This window comes from Trachypithecus francoisi, unplaced genomic scaffold (genome assembly GCF_009764315.1).
Source record: "Trachypithecus francoisi isolate TF-2019V2 unplaced genomic scaffold, Tfra_2.0 Lachesis_group12, whole genome shotgun sequence".
Taxonomy (NCBI): domain Eukaryota; kingdom Metazoa; phylum Chordata; class Mammalia; order Primates; family Cercopithecidae; genus Trachypithecus; species Trachypithecus francoisi.
This window is the reverse complement of record NW_022681457.1, coordinates 24038191-24056567: the sequence shown is the minus strand read 5'-3', so window position 1 is coordinate 24056567 and position 18377 is coordinate 24038191. Positions and strand designations below refer to the sequence as shown.

General features: G+C 35.7%; 1 protein-coding gene across 13 annotated transcripts in view; it reads left to right on the top strand.

The window, feature by feature from the left end:
• Nucleotides 1-18377, top strand: part of DOCK7 (dedicator of cytokinesis 7) — a 237039-nt gene that overhangs the window by 182818 nt on the left and 35844 nt on the right. For all 13 annotated transcript variants that reach the window (XM_033225112.1, XM_033225110.1, XM_033225108.1 and 10 more), the window contains 8 exons: nt 1402-1498; nt 3579-3713; nt 4633-4785; nt 10533-10691; nt 11350-11450; nt 12588-12780; nt 14212-14355; nt 18015-18146. In XM_033225112.1, the coding sequence (XP_033081003.1) occupies nt 1402-1498; nt 3579-3713; nt 4633-4785; nt 10533-10691; nt 11350-11450; nt 12588-12780; nt 14212-14355; nt 18015-18146 (1114 nt within the window). The remainder of the gene's footprint in view (nt 1-1401; nt 1499-3578; nt 3714-4632; nt 4786-10532; nt 10692-11349; nt 11451-12587; nt 12781-14211; nt 14356-18014; nt 18147-18377) is intronic.

The following is an 18377-nucleotide window of genomic DNA, read 5'->3' as shown; positions in this document are numbered from 1 at the left end:
TTGAGGGAGACTTTTTTGGTGTTCTCCTGATTCTTTTTGTTTAAACCATCTTATGTTTCTTTATAAAATGTCACTGGAAATTTTAAGTTTGAACATTAAATATTTTGTTTTCTAGTTTAATGTTGTAATGTTGATAATTGTATTTTATTATTTTTTTTTTTTTTGAGAAAAGGTCTCACTCTCACTCAGGCCAAAGTGCAGTGGCACAATCATGACTCACTGTAGCCTTGACCTCCTGGGCTTAGGTGAGCCTCCCACCTCAGCCTCCCAAGTAGCTGTGCACCACCACACCCGGATAATTTTTGTATTTTTTTTAGTGGAGACAGGGTTTTACCATGTTGTGCAGGCTGGTCTCTTCACTCCTGGGCTCAAGTGATCCCCTGCCTCAGCCTCTCAAAGTGCTTTTATTCTTAAATTGAATTTGTAAAATGTAAATTAATGAAGTATTCTCCTTAGTGGTAATAATAAAGATTCACAGACTTCTAGATCTAAAAACTTAGAAAAGCTAGCATTTAATATGTCCTTGTACTTTATGTGTTATTTTGTCTACTTTGGTATAATATATAGTGCCTGTATATCTGTTATTGCTAAAACAAAAATGTTGGCTATATTCATAAATCATGTGTAAATATCTTAAAATTTTTATTTGCATTAAATGATACTTTTATAAATATTAGTGTTTAAACCACTTTATTGCATCAAACTGTTTTGTTCTTTTTATTTTTCTAGCTTTGTTGAGTTATAATTGACAAAAATTGTGTATATTTACAGAATATAACATGACCTTTTAATATATGTGTACAATTGTGAAGTGATTACCACAGGCAAGCTAACTAGCATATTCATCACCTCACGTCCTTTTTTCCCTAAATTGTTTTGTTTGCAATGAGTGATTACATCTAGTCTCGCTGAAGAGTTAAATTATCATCTGAGCATATTTATATTAAAAAAAGTGGGGGAAAATTAGATGAAACCTTAGACAAAATAAGTACATTTATCCTGAATACAGACATTGGAAATCTTTGAAATAGTAAGATAAATACTAAATATTTGAATGTTGTTTTCTGTGAAGCAGTCCTAAATACAAGCCCACATAGCACCACCTAGTGTCAGTGTCACTTAGAATAAAACTGCTGCATGTTTGAAAGCTAAAACATAAACATTTGTGCTTTTAGTGGCATTAAGCTTCTGTAATGGGGTGAGAAAATGTGTATTGTTGTGGTTAACAAACAAGCCACATAAATGTGTAAACTATTGCCTTTTTTCTTATTCTCTTGTAATTTTTTGTCGGGCAAATGTTGAAAATGGTTTGAAATTTTTTATTTCTATGCATCCTTAAGTCTTTTCAGAATTGTGGTTTTCAAAAAGATAAATATAATTTCTTACAATATTTTGTGTTAGATCAAGAGCAGAGATTGAACACGAAGCACTGATTGATGGAAACCTGGCTACAGAAGCAAACCTAATCATTTTGGATACATTAGAGATTGTTGTTCAGGTAAGAATTCAAAGAAGAGAAATTTAAGATATAGATTTGGTAAATTGAGGTTGGAGGAAAAAGTCTTTACTGTGAGCCGTAAAATTACATTTAAATATTAGTACTTCCTAAAAGTTTCATTCCAAGCATTCTGAGATTCTTTGTAATTATAAATTCCAATAGCTTCAACTGTTTCTTCATGGAGGATGATTATGAAATCTTTAACTCCTTGTCTTTCCCCTTCATGGCCTAGTCTTGCATTTCCAAATATCCTCTGAGTATTTATAGTTGGATGTTCTGCCATCAGGTGAGATTCAACATGCATGTATAGCTATAGCTACATATAGATACACTGAGTTTATGCAGTATCCTCTGTATACTACAGCAGTATTTCAGGCTCTTTATCTATAATCATCATGTTGGGTCCTAACAGTAGCCCTCTAGGCAGTATTATCCTGTAGTAACAATGTGATAGCCGACATGTATTTAGTTTTTTCTGTGTTAAACATTGTCCTAAGCCCTTTACAAATGTTGACTCATTTGATCCTTCTAAGAAACTCATGGCATTGAAACTGTCAGTATCCTCATTTTGTAGATGAGAATACTTAGGCACGAAGATGTTAAATAACTGCCCATAATGACGCAGCTAGTATGTAGAAGAGCCAGGATTCAAATCAGTTAGCAAGATCTCTCAGACATTTTAGTAAATATATCTCTCACCTATTCCTTCCATTCCTTTTCTCCTACCACTGCTCTGCCAGGTTCGTATTTCAGTGCTATTACAATGGCCACCTGCTTCATAACTCACTCTGTGTTCTTCCCACCATCCATTCTGTACATTTTCATGAGACTTTTCCTTTAAAAATATTTTATGGCTGGGCACATTGGCTCGCGCCTGTAATCCCAGCACTTTGGGAAGCTGGGGTGGGCGGATCACTTCAAGTCAGGAGTTCAAGACCAGCCTGACCAACATGGCAAAACCCTGACTCTGTTTATTTATTTATTTTTGAGACAGTTTCACTCTTGTTGCCCAGGCTGGAGTGCAGTGGCGTGATCTCGACTCACTACAATCTCTGCCTCCCGGGTTCGAGTGATTCTCCTGCATCAGCCTTCCAAGTAGCTGGGATTACAGGCATGTGCCAGCACACCTGGCTAATTTTGTGTTTTTAGTAGAGATGGGGTTTCTCCATGTTGGTCAGGCTGGTCTCAAACTCCTGACCTCAAGTGATCCGCCCGCCTCAGCCTCCCAAAGTGTGGGGATTACAGGCATGAGCCACTGCACCCAGCCAACCCTGACTCTACTAAAAATAAAAAAACTAACTGGGTGTGATGGCGCGCATCTGTAATCCCAGCTCCTCAGGAGGCTGAGGCACAAGAATTACTTGAAGCCAGGAGGCGGAGGTTGCAGTGAGCCAAACCACTGCACTTCAGCCTGGGTGACAGAGTGAGACTCCATCTCAAAAAAAAAAAAAAAGATTTTGTCAGTCATCATCCTGACTTCCTGACTAAAGTTTTAAAAATATAAAAAATTTACTAAGTCCAAGATACCTAATCCAAGATGGTTGCTTGAGCTGCAGCTGTCATGTCTGTATTTCATTCAGTGAAAAGAAACAGCAGGGACAGAGTACATTTCTTCTTTTAAGGGCATGACTCAGAAGATGAGACTTCTGTTTTGTTCACCTCTCTCTGTAGCCGGATTCAAAGTCTTCAGCTAAAATTCAGGGTTTCAGTTATTTAAGAAGAAAAGAATGGTTATTTGTGTACCAGCAACATTTTTTGCTCCAGGCACCACTCTATTTTTCAGCCTTATCTGTAGTTATTTTCTACATGAACCTCAAGTCAATTCAGACTGACTTACTAATTTTCCTAAAAAACACCTTATGATTTCTTGCCATTGTATCTTGCTCCTCTTTTTTCTCATTTAAATTATATTTATTCTTTTTCCCCCTTTTCTTATTCAAATCCTTCTTGAAGCCATCCTAGATCTTATATATATATTTTTTTATCTTTTAAAACTTTATTTATACATAGGGAGGCCTGTAACCTCCCTAACTAAATTGCAGGTACATCTCTATTTTATTTGTTTATTTTTAAATTGCAGACTGTTTCTGTAACGGAATCCAAAGAGAGCATTCTTGGTGGAGTGCTAAAAGTGCTACTACACAGCATGGCCTGTAACCAAAGTGCAGTTTATCTACAACACTGTTTTGCTACACAGAGAGCCTTGGTTTCAAAGGTGGGTTATTTTATACCTGCAGTGTTGTCAGACTTTGTTTTCTTTGTTAACATTGTCTAAGATCATTTGACACATTCATTGGTTAGTATATGTAATAATATATTAATGAATATGTGTAGTTAAAATTTAAATAATAACCTAAGACGCTTGATTCTTCTTTGCCTCTCTACTGCTGCCTGCCTTTTGGAATTTTTCATTTATTCGAATCACCTTTAACCAGTTCTGGTTTAAAAAACAGTAACTTGGATGTGGAGAAGGGCCTGAAATTAATAGCCAATCTTAAATGTCGGGCTTCTCTTGTTTTCTCTCCACTTGGTTCTGTTTTTTAAAAAAAACTCAATTTATAAAGAATTCAATATATAAGCAATTCAACCCACTGAAATTATTTTATGATGAATGGAAAAGAAGGTGTGTGTGTGTTCAACTGCTTTAAATATTTACTTCTTATATTTGTTTTCCCTCAGAAATATGTATATTCTTAAATTTTGAAGGTAGCTATTTCATTTTAATCATCCTAGAAGATGGAGTGCAGAGACATTGATGAAAATAACTTATGTATTATTTTGTAATAAATGTGGAATTCATGTATGTTGATTACTAAGTGTTTTATGCACATTCTGATAGAAGCTTCACAACAATCCCTTGTAGATATATTATTAGGCCTATTTTGTGGATGAGAAAACTTGTCCAAGGTCACACTACTAGTTAGTAAGTGGCATAATCAACATTTGAACCCAGTTTGACTCTGTGTCTCACACTATTAACTATTAGCTAATATCGTCCTAACCATTCTTTTAATTTCTGGGCTATATTAGCAAATTTCTGGGCTATATTAACAAATCTCCAGCTCAGGTTGTATTAACATATCTCAGGAACTTTTACTGTAAAAATTCAGTGGTGGTTTGTTGTTGTTTTACAGTTTCCTGAACTCTTATTTGAAGAAGAGACAGAGCAGTGTGCTGATTTATGCCTCAGGCTTCTCCGACACTGTAGCAGTAGCATCAGTACAATACGGTCACACGCCAGTGCCTCCCTTTACCTTCTAATGAGGCAAAACTTTGAGATTGGGAATGTAAGTATTTAATCATGAAAGTTCTCTGTATTCATAATGAAATATAACTTCTGCTGATAGTTATTAAATCAGTTTTCGGAGAGCATGGAGTTTTTTGTATATTTTAAGTCTAATCATAGGCTATCTTGATATTTCTCATTCTGTGTATATCTTACAAAAATCCAAATCTCTAATTGTGTGCATATCATATGTATGTATGTATGTATATTAGTACACACTTAGAATATAAATGTACATTGAGCAATTTTAAATTTTAATTGTCCCTAAGTAAAAAGAAATAAAAGTTTAAGTATCTTGGCTTGATATTTTACAATTACATGTCACAGCCTTTGAAGAATTCCATTTTTTCATTTAAGTCTTTTATTATATGTTATATTCACGTGTTATATTTTTCCTTTTGAGTCAAATATTTAGTTCATTTATTTTTGCGTATGTAAGTATTTAAGACCTTGAATTTTCCTTTAAGCACTATTTTTGGCATCTCCTTGGTTCTAATATTTAGTAATCTTGTCATTTCAGTTTGTATTTTCTTTTTAACCCAAAGAGTTGAGTAGCCTTTTTGTTTCAAAGTTTTGGCTGGTTCCAGTGACTCACACCTATAATCCCAACACTTTGGGTGGCCGAGGAAGGAAGATTACTTGAGGCCAGGAGTTTGAGATCAGCCTGGGTGACATAGTAAAACCCTGTCTCTGCAAAAAAAGACTAGCCAAGCTGGGTGGCCCGTGCTTGTGGTCCCAGCTACTCAGGAGGCTGAGGTGAGAGGCTCCCTTTGAGCCCAGGAGTGTGAGGTTGCCGTGAGCTGTGAACACACCACTGTACTCCAGCCTGAGTGACAGAGTGAGATCCTATCTCAAAAAAAAAATTTTTTTAATGTTAATTTTCAGCTTTATTACATTGTGATTGTACAGTGTATATTCTGTTTCTCCCTTTCTTTACTGTGGATCTGTGTATTTGTGTGTCTAAATATAATCTATTTTTATGAGTGTTCTACAAAAAATCTTTAAAAGGGGAGTATTTCTGTTTTCAGAATATTGAGTTAAATATATACCAGATAAATACACCTTATTAATCACATAGACTCCATATCATTGTTTTTTTTCCACTTGGTAGAAGTAAATTAAAGCCTGTAACTGTGTTTGTCTGTTTCTCCTTCAGCTTTTATTTGGTGTACTAATACTCATAACTACTATATTTTCTTAAGAATTTTTCTCCTTTGGAATTTAAAAGAACTTGTGTTGGTTTTATTTAAAACCTTTATTCTATTTTATTTTTTGGCCTGAATTTCATCTCTTATGGTATTAAGATTTTGACCTCTGCTTTCTTTTTAATTTGAACTTACTTTATTTGCTTTTGCCTGTTCTTTAATTTTCACTTTATTTTAAGTGTGCCTCTCATATACAACATAAGAGTTGAGTTTTGCTTTGTGATCCAACCTTTAATTGAATGAAACCTTTCATACTTGTTATTATATTACATATGTCCTGGAATCCTATTTTATTATTTTGTTATGCCTTTCCCTCTTGCCTCCCCTTTGAAAAAAATGTGTGTTGGTTGTTTTCATCTTACACTGTATGGTCTGTTTACCTTGTTTTGGGTATGTAGTGTTCATCATATTTAGCAAAATTTCTGGGTTTGCTCTAATGGTTGCCTTTATAGTCATGTAATACCCCTAATCCTCTATTTCTTTAGATCATGCATTCTCAACCAGGGCAGTATTACCACCAAGGGAGTGAAAATTGGTTTTTGTGGAGGATGAGAAACATCTTAGCTTATGGTCCTCCAAAGCTCAACACTACCCAACAACATGGCATTGCTTAGTATTTATTTCTCTCATTGGTGTTATTGGGTATCATATGAGCAGCAGTGACATTAAGTTCTTGGAAAATAAAAAACAAAATGTATGCAAAATTGGGTTATAAACTGGAGAATAAATGACTGTCATTGGAGACTTTTAATCAATTGCTTGATCTCAGTCATATGGCAAGAGGTTGCTTCCATTGGTTGCCTTGTGGATATTGTTTATGTTTGGTTATCAGTGCATTCGTGTGTGACTTGGGCTTTGAAAATTAAGCCCAAGAAAAAAACTTTCCAATTTATTACTTCATTCTACAAAAGTTATTCAAGCCATTTTTAATCATGTCAGTTGCTGAAAAGAAAAAAGTCAACAATATCTAAATGAATATATAGTAGCCAGAATTTATTTTCTTTTGTCAAGCAAATAGTGAAAGTTCACTGAAATATTTTTAAGAAATTAATTTTTAATTCTTTTGCTGGATAAGTAGCAGTTTTGAATGGTTTAAAAAAATTGATTACATTGCTGCTTTTGTAGTTATATAAGTTGCTAATTTATTTGTGTAATTTGATACATTACAGTTTATTTAAGCTAAAAGATTATATTAAAAGTTTTTCAGAAAACCAGCCCATAAAGGTAAGCTAAATGTAAATCATTTTCAGATTTTTAACTTAAAATTTTTATCTAGTCATTCATAACCTTGCATCAAGTAAAAAGAGTAAGCTTTATATTTACTTTCTTATGTGTATATCAATCCAGATATACATAGAGTGCATAAACAGATGTATACATCTCTGATATTAAAATATCATAGGGATGTAATTAGAAAAATTGTTCAAAAATATTTATAAGAGGGACAATAATGAAAAAAAATTGAGAAACTCTACTTGAGATAAGTATCTATTAACTCCCTTTAATGAACAGTAATAAAATTGCTGATTTTCTTTCTCTCCTCCACCCTGTCATTCTTTGTACCTCAGTATTTCAAAAAAGTATCTTTCTTACTGTTTACATTTGTATTGTTGAATCTGCATGTACTTCACTTGATTTAATTGCCACCTTCAAATAACGTTATTTGTTTTATGTCTACTGTAGATTTTTTTTTTTTTTTTTTTTTTTTTTTTTTTGAGACGGAGTCTCGCTCTGTCACCCAGGCTGGAGTGCTGTGGCCGGATCTCAGCTCACTGCAAGCTCCGCCTCCCGGGTAGCTGGGACCACAGGCGCCGCCACCTCGCCCGGCTAGTTTTTTGTAGTTTTTAGTAGAGACGGGGTTTCACCGTGTTAGCCAGGATGGTCTCAATCTCCTGTCCTCGTGATCCGCCCGTCTCGGCCTCCCAAAGTGCTGGGATTACAGGCTTGAGCCACCGCGCCCGGCCTGTAGATTGTTAAGTATTTCTTTCCATCTCCTTTCTCACCCTCCTAGTTTTTTTCTTAGCTGTAACATTTCAGTCTTAGTTCATAGTCTTAGTTGTAAAATGAAATATTGCTCACCACCAGTTTTTTTGGGCTATAATTATCTTTTATTTAGCTAAATGTTGTCCTCATCAAGGTTCTTAGGAGTAATATTTTCCAAGTGGTGTTTTGTTTTTTTTCAGTAGAGACAGGAACTCACTTTGTTGCCCAGTCTGATCTTGAACTCCTAGGCTCAGGCAGTCCTTCCTGCATGGCCTCCCAAAGTGCTGGGACTGCAGATGTGAGCCACCTCACCCTGCCCGCCCCACTCACCCCACTTTTAAAAATAGAGACAGCGTTTCTTCCTGTCACCCAGGCTAGACTGCAGTGGCATGATGGTACTTCACGGTAGCCCAGAACTCCTGAGCTCAAGCTGTCCCCCCACCTTGACCACCCAGAGTGTTGGGATTACAGGCAGTAACCATTGCACCTGGCCAATTTTCCTAGTTCTTGATTGTTTAAAGTTGTCTGTACTTGTAGGACAGCAAGGGTGGTTATGAAATTTTTGCCTTATACTTTGAATAATAATAAGCATGAGAAAAATCAGCAAAACTTACCAGATAAAGAACACCTCATAGGAGAAAAGGGTACTTGAGTACCATTGTCTTCTGACATTAAATATTGTTGTAGATGCATTGAAAGGTAGCCTGATATTTTTCTCTGTTTTAAATAATGTTATTTCCTCCAGCTGCTCATGAGATTTTCTTTATGTTTACAATTAAATGCCTTTTCTAGAATATTTGTCTTAGTATTGAAAAGGCTTAGCTTTTTCAGTTACACCTTTATCCTAGCCAACTATAAATTATTTTATCACCATACTCTCAGTGCCTACTATGTAGTGTGACATATTTACTGAGTTGAATTCTTGAATTTTATCCTTAAAACTTTGGACAACTGCCTTAGGGGCATTTTAAGGAGAGGAGGAACATGTTCAGATTTGCATTTTACAGAAAGTTCCCTAGTGCTAGGTAGAGGTTAGACTGAGAGATTTGAAAGAAAAAGGCATGGAGATCCATTAGGAAGTTATTACAGTAATCCAAATAAGAAATGGTGAGGGTGTAAAATAAAGCAAAGGCATTGGGAATGGAAAAAGGATATATTGGATCACATTAGGAGATGGTGTAGATTTGGATTTATGGTATGAAAAATGAGAGGGGAGAATGAATAGGGGACCCCTAGATTTTTGGCATGCCTACAAGAATAGTATCACTTTTTTAGATAATCAATAGGGAGAGAACGTATTGTAGACATGTTGACTTTGTGGTACCTATGAGACATTCAGATGGTGCTATCTAGTAAACTATAATAGCCTGGAATTCTACAGAGAAATATCAGCTGGAGATGGAAACGTGTATATACTGGTCGAAGCAAAGACATGGATGAGGCTCTTTAGAGTATGTTAAGTGAGAAAAGTTTTTTGACAGAATCTTTGGGAATACTGGTATTTAGGAAGGACATCCAAGGAATAAAACAGAAAAAGAGTTGAAAAAGAATAGAAAACCAGGATAAAGTGGTGCCACTGAAGATAAGGTAGGAGATTTTCAAGGAGAAAGTAATTTAAATATACAAAGATATGAAGTAGAATATTGAGCAAAAAATATTGGATATGACAATTGATATATTATCACCAATAATCTCTTAAGAATGATTTCATGGTAGAGAATGGTGGAGCAGAAATGAATTTACACTAAAAAGAAGGAGGAATGTAAGTTATAAGCTGTTAAAGGCGTCACTCCAAAACATTCTGCCTTACATTACTTTATGCATGATGTGTGTTAAATTGTTTTCATCATAGTGTGGATGTCATGAAATGGACTAGAATTTAAATACCCCATCTACCATCTAAGAATCTTATAATGTCAATCAAGCTATTTAACCTCATCTGTAAAATGTTATATTAATAACATATGCCCATAATAAGTAAATGTAAAGACATAAGCAGAATTTCTAATTCAACTCTTAACACATGACTTCTTAAAATCCTGTTTTGGGCCGGGCGCGGTGGCTCAAGCCTGTAATCCCAGCACTTTGGGAGGCCGAGACGGGTGGATCACGAGGTCAGGAGATCGAGACCATCCTGGCTAACACGGTGAAACCCCGTCTCTACTAAAAAAATACAAAAAATTAGCCGGGCGAGATGGCGGGCGCCTGTAGTCCCAGCTACTCGGGAGGCTGAGGCAGGAGAATGGCGTAAACCCGGGAGGCGGAGCTTGCAGTGAGCCGAGATCGCGCCACTGCACTCCAGCCTGGGTGACAGGGCGAGACTCCGTCTCAAAAAAAAAAAAAAAAAAAAAATCCTGTTTTATAGTACATTATTCAGAACAAAATTCTAAGTTTTACATCCTTTCTAAAATAAGATTTTTATATGCATATTTTATTACTTTAAAAAATATTTTGCTTAGAATGGTATTTTTTCACTAAATATACTTTTAGCAAGGAAAAATAGCAGACTTTTTAAAGCTTTTTAATATTAAGTATTGACTGGACAATTTTTCTGTTACAGAACTTTGCCAGGGTTAAAATGCAGGTAACAATGTCACTATCCTCCTTGGTGGGCACATCTCAGAATTTTAATGAAGAATTCTTAAGACGTTCTCTAAAGACTATATTGACATATGCTGAAGAAGATCTGGAATTGAGGGAAACAACATTTCCTGATCAGGTCAGAAATGCTACTTTCTAGATCATTAATTGAAATAGGCTTGTTAAATAGGCACTTTCCAAATTGTTAAATCAAAAGTTGGTTTTTGCTGGAGGATCATTTATTTCATTTTGAATCCACACATCATGTGCCATAAATAGGACTGAATCTTTTTGTTTTAGTCAGCTACCCTTCTTTTTGGAAATAATTAATTCTTTGGTGTTTAATTCTGTGCACTTATAATAAGTAGAACAGTAGACTTGGACAGTACAGACAAAGCTTTCTGCCAAAACGTTCCTACTTATTAATCAAATAATAATATGCCTTATAAACTAAAGTTTCTACAAACTACCTTTTAGTAAAATCAGAAATATAGGAGAGAATTTTCCTTTTGTATTCTTGTATTTCCTATATCCCTCTGTTTTATTTCTACTTATAGTTCTGCTTGTTTCCAGGTGAAAGAACAAAAAATATAGATAGTCTGCTGAGGAATTTATATAAAGTTTACTACCCTTCAGTTACCATATCCCCACATACCTGTACTTTACAGAACCATATCAATATCATACAACTTGTTTTGAAATCTTTAGATATTTATCTGAAATATCTCTGAAACTAATTTGGTTATTATGGATGAATGACAATTCAAGAATGTTTTTCATATCATTCTCTGCTGCAGGTCCAGGATCTGGTTTTCAATCTCCATATGATTCTTTCTGATACTGTGAAAATGAAGGAACACCAGGAGGATCCTGAAATGTTGATTGATCTAATGTACAGGTAGCATTTATTTGATTCATTTATGCTTTGTATAAGGGACTTAGTAAGACATACAGTAAGCGTTAGATGAAAAAAATAAACACACAAAAGTGATTTGTGATGATTTTTCTGTATTTACATTCTTTATTGTTTTTATATTTATATATTTTTTACTTTTTTGTAGAGATGGGGCTTCACCATATTGCCCAGGCTGGTCTTGAACTCCTGGGCTCAAGAGATCCGCCTGCCTTGGCCTCCCAAAGTTCTGGGATTACAGATATGAGCCACCCCACCTGGCCTTGAGTGATTTTTCCAATGGTAGATTGAAAGTCCAAATGCATTTTTTCTAGGCGGCATCTTCAGATCTTCTGTGTCTCTTCTTTTAAGAACAATGAAAATATACTTATTGATTATCAAAAATAAGAGGATTTTTAAAAATATTCATAACACACATTTAACACCTTGGTGTCCTGGGCCCCAGACTTCCTTTAAAGGCCCATACCAATATTTTAAATGTAAAACTCAGTCTTTTAAGAAGAAAATACAGTATATGAATGTTTTACCGTAACATTAATTACCTTTTTTCAATACAATTATGACTAAAGAATGATATTTCTAAGGGCATATTTTGAAAATTCCATAATTTTTATTGTATTAACAACTTAATAGATACAATAGTAAAACTTAAGAATTTTTCTCTGTCATATGACCCTCTGTTCCTACAATTTTGGAGTTAGTTCATTAAAAGCACAAATAAAACAATTTAATCTCTTTGAAATAAAGTTGATGTAATAAAAGTACCTTTTAGAAGTTTTCTTTTTTCCTTGCATATAAAACTTCTCTATATTTCTGTAATGAACACATAAATTTCCATTCTTTTTCCCTTAACTGATTATTTCCTTAATGGTCAGATTTTAATATGGCATATTTCTTTTTTGCCCCTCCTGCCCTCCCCCGCCCTGCCCACTGATATTATCCATTCCATAGGCCACAGTTATTTCTCTAAGCCTGCATAGTGACATTTTCATACTACTTTAAAACTAAATAGGTTGTGCACAGTATCAAAAACCTATCTAGGTAAACTCTGAGTGAGCTAGCTAAACTCCCTCCCAGCTTGGGAAGCATATACTAATGGAGAAGAATTTCTGTTCTAATTAGAATTGCCAAGGGTTACCAGACCTCTCCAGATCTGCGATTGACCTGGCTGCAGAACATGGCTGGCAAGCACTCAGAACGAAGCAATCATGCTGAAGCTGCACAGTGTCTAGTCCACTCAGCAGCACTTGTTGCTGAATATTTGAGCATGCTGGAGGACCGGAAATATCTTCCTGTGGGATGTGTAACATTTCAGGTAGGAATCTTCCAGATGTACATTAAATCAAGGTATGTCTTTTTTTGGTTTTAGCTTTTTCTCACTGGTGTTGAGATTTTTTTAGTTCGCAGGGAAAACTTAAAGACTTAAGCCAATGCTTCACAAGGTAGATTAACATTTCACAGTGATTGTCATTAATACATTTTTAAGGAGTACTTCTTGTTAATTCTCTTTCCACAGTTTCTTACCTCTGAATTATCAGCACTATGCTTATTTTTTCTTTTTGTCTTTACTGCCTTGTAATCAGTTACATACTTTAACATCTGTGGAAATGTATTACTGAGAATCAAAATTCAGTAGAAATTCTTAATTGGCTTTTACTTAACATAGCAGATATACCAACATTCTCTTTTCCCTACATAAAATATTAGTACATATTATGACTAATACCATGACTCACAGATGAATTTGCCCTCTAGTAGGGTACATAGTTCTGACCCACTAGTTGAATTCTTTGCTTACCAAGGGTCAGTTATGCTTTGCTTTTCTTCACAACCTGTTAATGGTAGGTTTGGGATATTATAAAATTTAGTTAAATGTTTTATCTTCTGATGAAATCAGAATGCAAAAAGAAAGTTACCATTTCTCTGATAACAAAGTTGAATGTTTTACAAAGACTCAGGAAAGGTGAATCTCCAAAACAATTGCTGTTGAATTAACTGTGGGCCAGACAAATAGGTTGGGGGAGAGGAAACTCCTAAAATTCTAGAATAATTTGATAATCGATTTAAGTTTAAGTTTTCACTCAAAAGAAACCAAAACTTGAAATCTTTAAAAAGAATGTTGCCTTTTGGGTATTTACCCATAAGAGATTCCATGGAAATCTGATCTGGAAACCCATACACACAAAGAGAAGGCCTTAGATCTACTTCAAAAGTTGATAAATGAGTGTACATTTACTGTACATGTTTAGGAGGTTAAAATAAAATAAGGTATGTATGCATCATTTCTTTTTTAGAAATAATGGCTGATTCCAATCTCATTGAATAAGAGGGCTTTTATTATACTTGAGTTTTTTTATTAACTCCATGTATATTAGATAAGAGACCATTTTTGTACCTTTTTTCCTTTATAGAGAGTTTTGAGAAGATCAATTAAATAAATAAAAAAGGACTATTGATATCTTCTTAGATGTCTTATGTCATATTACAATTTCCTTTAGCCCATGATGTTTCTTAATTTTCTTTCATACCACTTTTTATTAAGGGAAAAGTTATCTAGCAGTGGTGTTTTCATTTTATCATCTTCAAAATACAGAAAGTTTTTGGAGATTTGTCTTTACCTTTATATTACTCTCCTTTTTTTAACCTAACCTGATAGTTTACAGTTCATCTTCAGTTATTTCTTTTTATACATTTTGATGCTAGAAAATTCTGTTTCAAAAACCTTTTCAATTTGTTTTTTCCCTAGAATATTTCATCTAATGTTTTAGAAGAATCTGCGGTCTCAGATGATGTGGTATCTCCAGATGAAGAAGGTATCTGCTCTGGAAAATACTTTACTGAGTCAGGACTTGTGGGATTACTGGAACAAGCAGCTGCTTCTTTCTCTATGGTAGATGACTCTTGTTAATTCTTTTTCCAGAGTTTCATACCTCTAATTATTAATGACATGTGTATTTATTCTCTCTGTCTTATGACCCTACTTTTCTTTAAAGATAATTTATTCTGGACCCGGTGTGGTGGCTCATGCCTGTAATCCCAGCACTTTGGGAGGCCAAGATGGGAGGATTGCTTGAGTCCAGGAGTTCAAGACCAGCCTGGGGAACATAGTGAGATACCATCTCTACAAAAAATTAAAAGTTCACCAGGCATGGTGGCTCATGCCTGTGGTTCCAGCTACTTGAGAGGCTGAGGTGGGAGGATTGCTTGAGCCCAAGAGGTTGAGGCTGCAGTGAGCCATGATTATGCTGCTGTACTCCAGTCTGGGCAACACAGTAAAACTCTGTCACCAAAAAAAAAAAAAAAAAAAAAATTGTTTTTTATTCCAGGTCCCCTAAAAACTATCTAGGAACAGATTTTCTTTCTAGATTCATTATTGGCTTACTCCTTTTCATCTTAATACACTTAGTACACTTAGAACACTTAATACACTTAGAACACTTCCCCCAGTGTTCCAGTGGTTCGGCTCACTGCAGCATCAAACTCCAGGGCTCAAGGGATCCTCCCACCTTAGCCTCCTGAGCAGCTGGGAATACAGGGGCACACCATCACACGCGGCTAATTGTTTTATTTTTTGTAGGGATGGGGTTTCACTTTGTTGCCCAAGCTAGTCTCAAACTCCTGACCTCAAGTTATGTTCCCCTGATCAGCCTCCCAAAGTGTTAGGATTATAGGCATGAGCCACTGTGTCCAGCCCACCAGTGTTTTTCATTTGCTTGTTTATGAACCAGCATGTGATTTGTAGCAGATATTTTTTGGTTCATAAAACTTTTACTGCCAAATATTTTCTAAAACCTTTAAGTTAAAAAACATAGTAAAACAAAACAGAAAGTCTCTGAGTGATATAAGTTCCTAGTTGGTAGACTGATGGGGCTCCATAAATAGATCTTGTCTATTGGATGAAATGGAGAATCTTCTTTCCAGTATGATGGGCATTGCCCTGGTGTCCAAGAAAGTTATGACCACTCATTCCATTGGTTGCATAGTAATCCTCATTAGGTAGTTATCGGAGCCCTGGACCTTACTCTTTAATGAACTGCATCCTGAATCCCTTACCTGACTATGCTACCATGCTATAACCCCAATCTTGTTCCCTTCCATCCGTATGTGAAGAATTAAAGCAGTCAGATAAATCCCAGATGGGATGTTTATTGGAGAAAGAAAAGATAGTTAGCTGAATTCATGCTCACCTTCTTTAACCATGTTGATAGGGTCACTTACTTCCTCTGACTTTTCTGCTGAATGTTTAGTGTCCCAGCACCCAAGGTTTAGGAGACACTGAGGTTCATGTTAGGGTAAGAAAGAAGCTTGAGGTAATATGCAATGCTGCCCTCTTTCCCCTTTTTTAGTTCTGTTGGGAATTGATTCGTTCTTCACCAGGCCTTATCCCTATCCTGCAATATATTGATTAAGGGTAGATTTAGAAGGCCTACTGCCAAAGTTCAAATCCTGGCTCTGCCATTTAGTAATTGTGTTACTTCAGGCACAAATTATTTAACCTCTTGGTGCCTCACTTATCTATTAAATACATCTAATAATAGTACCACCTCGTAGGAATGTTTTTAGGATTAAGTAAGTTCATGTATTTAAAGTGCTTATCACAGCTCCTGGCTCCAAGTAAGTACTAGTGTGTTTACTATTACCATCGTTTTCATCATTACTGGCAATTGTGAGACTCTTAAGAGTATTTTTGCAGAGTTAAAATATTAGGTGTCGATCCTCTTTTAAAATGTTTGCCTCTAAGGACCTTGACCATTCCAAGTCCATCCCTACACTTGTCTAAGCTAGCAGGGGGCAAGGTTTTTTTGCTATTGGTGGAATGTTTTAATTAGCATAACTCTGTGTGTTTGTATGTGTGTGATTTTAATAATTCACAGTAGTGCATTTAGATTGGGGGACAGTAACCTATATTATTAAAATTCTTTTGCAGTTGTATATGATTGTAAATTTTATTCTTTTTCAATTAATCTGATTTTAGTTAAAATAATTACTGGAGCATTTTAGTCACACTAAACATATTTCACTAGTACAACTACATTATTGTTTAATTATACTCCTACAAACGTACTGGGAAATATAAGGACCATGTGTTTTTCTTTGGGAAAATATGTTTGCTGATCTGTGAAGCAATGACGACTCAATGGCTTTTGGAAAACATCTCTCTCTTCTCTTACTACAGCACCAATCCATTATTAAATATAAAGGATGGGTCAAGCCCAGTGCCTCACGCCTGTCATCCCAGTGCTTTGGGAGGTTGCATAGTAATTCTGGGATTACTGTGCAAGGTGGAAGGATTGCTTGAGGCCAGGAGTTTGAAACATTTGAAACCAGCCCGCTTAATATAACAAGACCCCCATCTCTATATAAAGTGAAAAAAATTAGCTGGGCATGGTGGTGAGCACCTGTAGTCCTAGCTACTTAGGAGGCTGGAGTGGGAGGATTGCTTGAGGTCAGGAGTTCAAGGCTGTAGTGAGCTATGATCACACCACTGTACTCCAACCTAAAAAACAGAACAAGACCCTGTTTCTTATTAATTAAAAAAAAAAAAAAGGATAAAGGATAGAAGACCAATACAAACACATCTTGTCTCTCACTCTGATTATGTGATTATAACCATAGCAACCAGTGGCCAACTAGCCCACAGTGGAAGGAAATCTGGTGGCTCAGAACTTTCTATGCTTTATTAAAGATTTGTGATTTTTTTCCAAGGAGATTTACAATAGGAGATTGCCTGTGTCAGCTTAATATTTTGGAAAAGTAAATGATTTTTGTGTCCCAGGAGGCCACGGGTTATCTGATTATAGGAGAATTGGGTATCTGTGACCAGTGTAATATTAAATTTCTTTTTCCGCTGCTCAGAATTAGTTTCTGCAAAAGTTTATATGCATAGATAAGTATACATACACACATTAGCCTTAGTGAAGTAATTATTGGGCAGATAAAAGGAAAATGCCCAATTCAAATTATAGAAATATAAATATGCACATATGTGTATATGTATATCTTAATATACACATACATACACATATCTGATACATACCCATTTATCCAGAGGAGAAGATACATTGGAAAATTCTTTTTATTAAGCCTTAATACAGTTAAAAACTAGTATTTGGTTTTGTTTCCTATTGGAAAAGCTCCAGTGGTATTATCTTCCCCCGCACACCCGCTGAGATGGAGTCTCACTCTGTCGCCCAGGCTGGAGTGCAGTGGCGCGGCCTGGGCTCACTGCATGCTCCGCCTCCTGGGTTCACGCCATTTTCCTGCCTCAGCCTCCCGAGTAGCTGGGACTACAGGCGTCCGCCACTACGCCCGGCCAATTTTTTGTATTTTTAGTAGAGACGGGGTTTCACCGTGCTAGCCAGGATAGTCTCAATCTCCTGACCTCGGGATCCACCCTCCTCGGCCTCCCACAGTGCTGGGATTACAGGCGTGAGCCTCCGCGCGGCCTCAGCGGTATTATCTTAATAGAAATATTGCAAATTCATATAATTACTTTACTTTCTTATTGATGTAAAAGAAAGCAACATCTTATAAAATTTTTTCTTATAGGCTGGCATGTATGAAGCAGTTAATGAGGTTTACAAAGTACTTATTCCTATTCATGAAGCTAATCGGGATGCAAAGAAACTATCCACAATTCATGGTAAACTTCAAGAAGCATTCAGCAAAATTGTTCATCAGGTAATGATTCCAATTTCTAGCTTCACTATTAAGGGAAAAAACTGTCTGAAAGCATTAATGTTGTTTTGTACTGATGTCAAACTAGATCCCGTGAGATGACAGTTTTAATCAGACTACCAATGAACGGTCAAAATGATAGTTCGTGGCCAAAGCAAAGCTCAGTAACCAAAGTAATGGTGATCATCATAAACTATCCGCATAGTTTTTTTTTTTTTTCATTTTTGAATTATT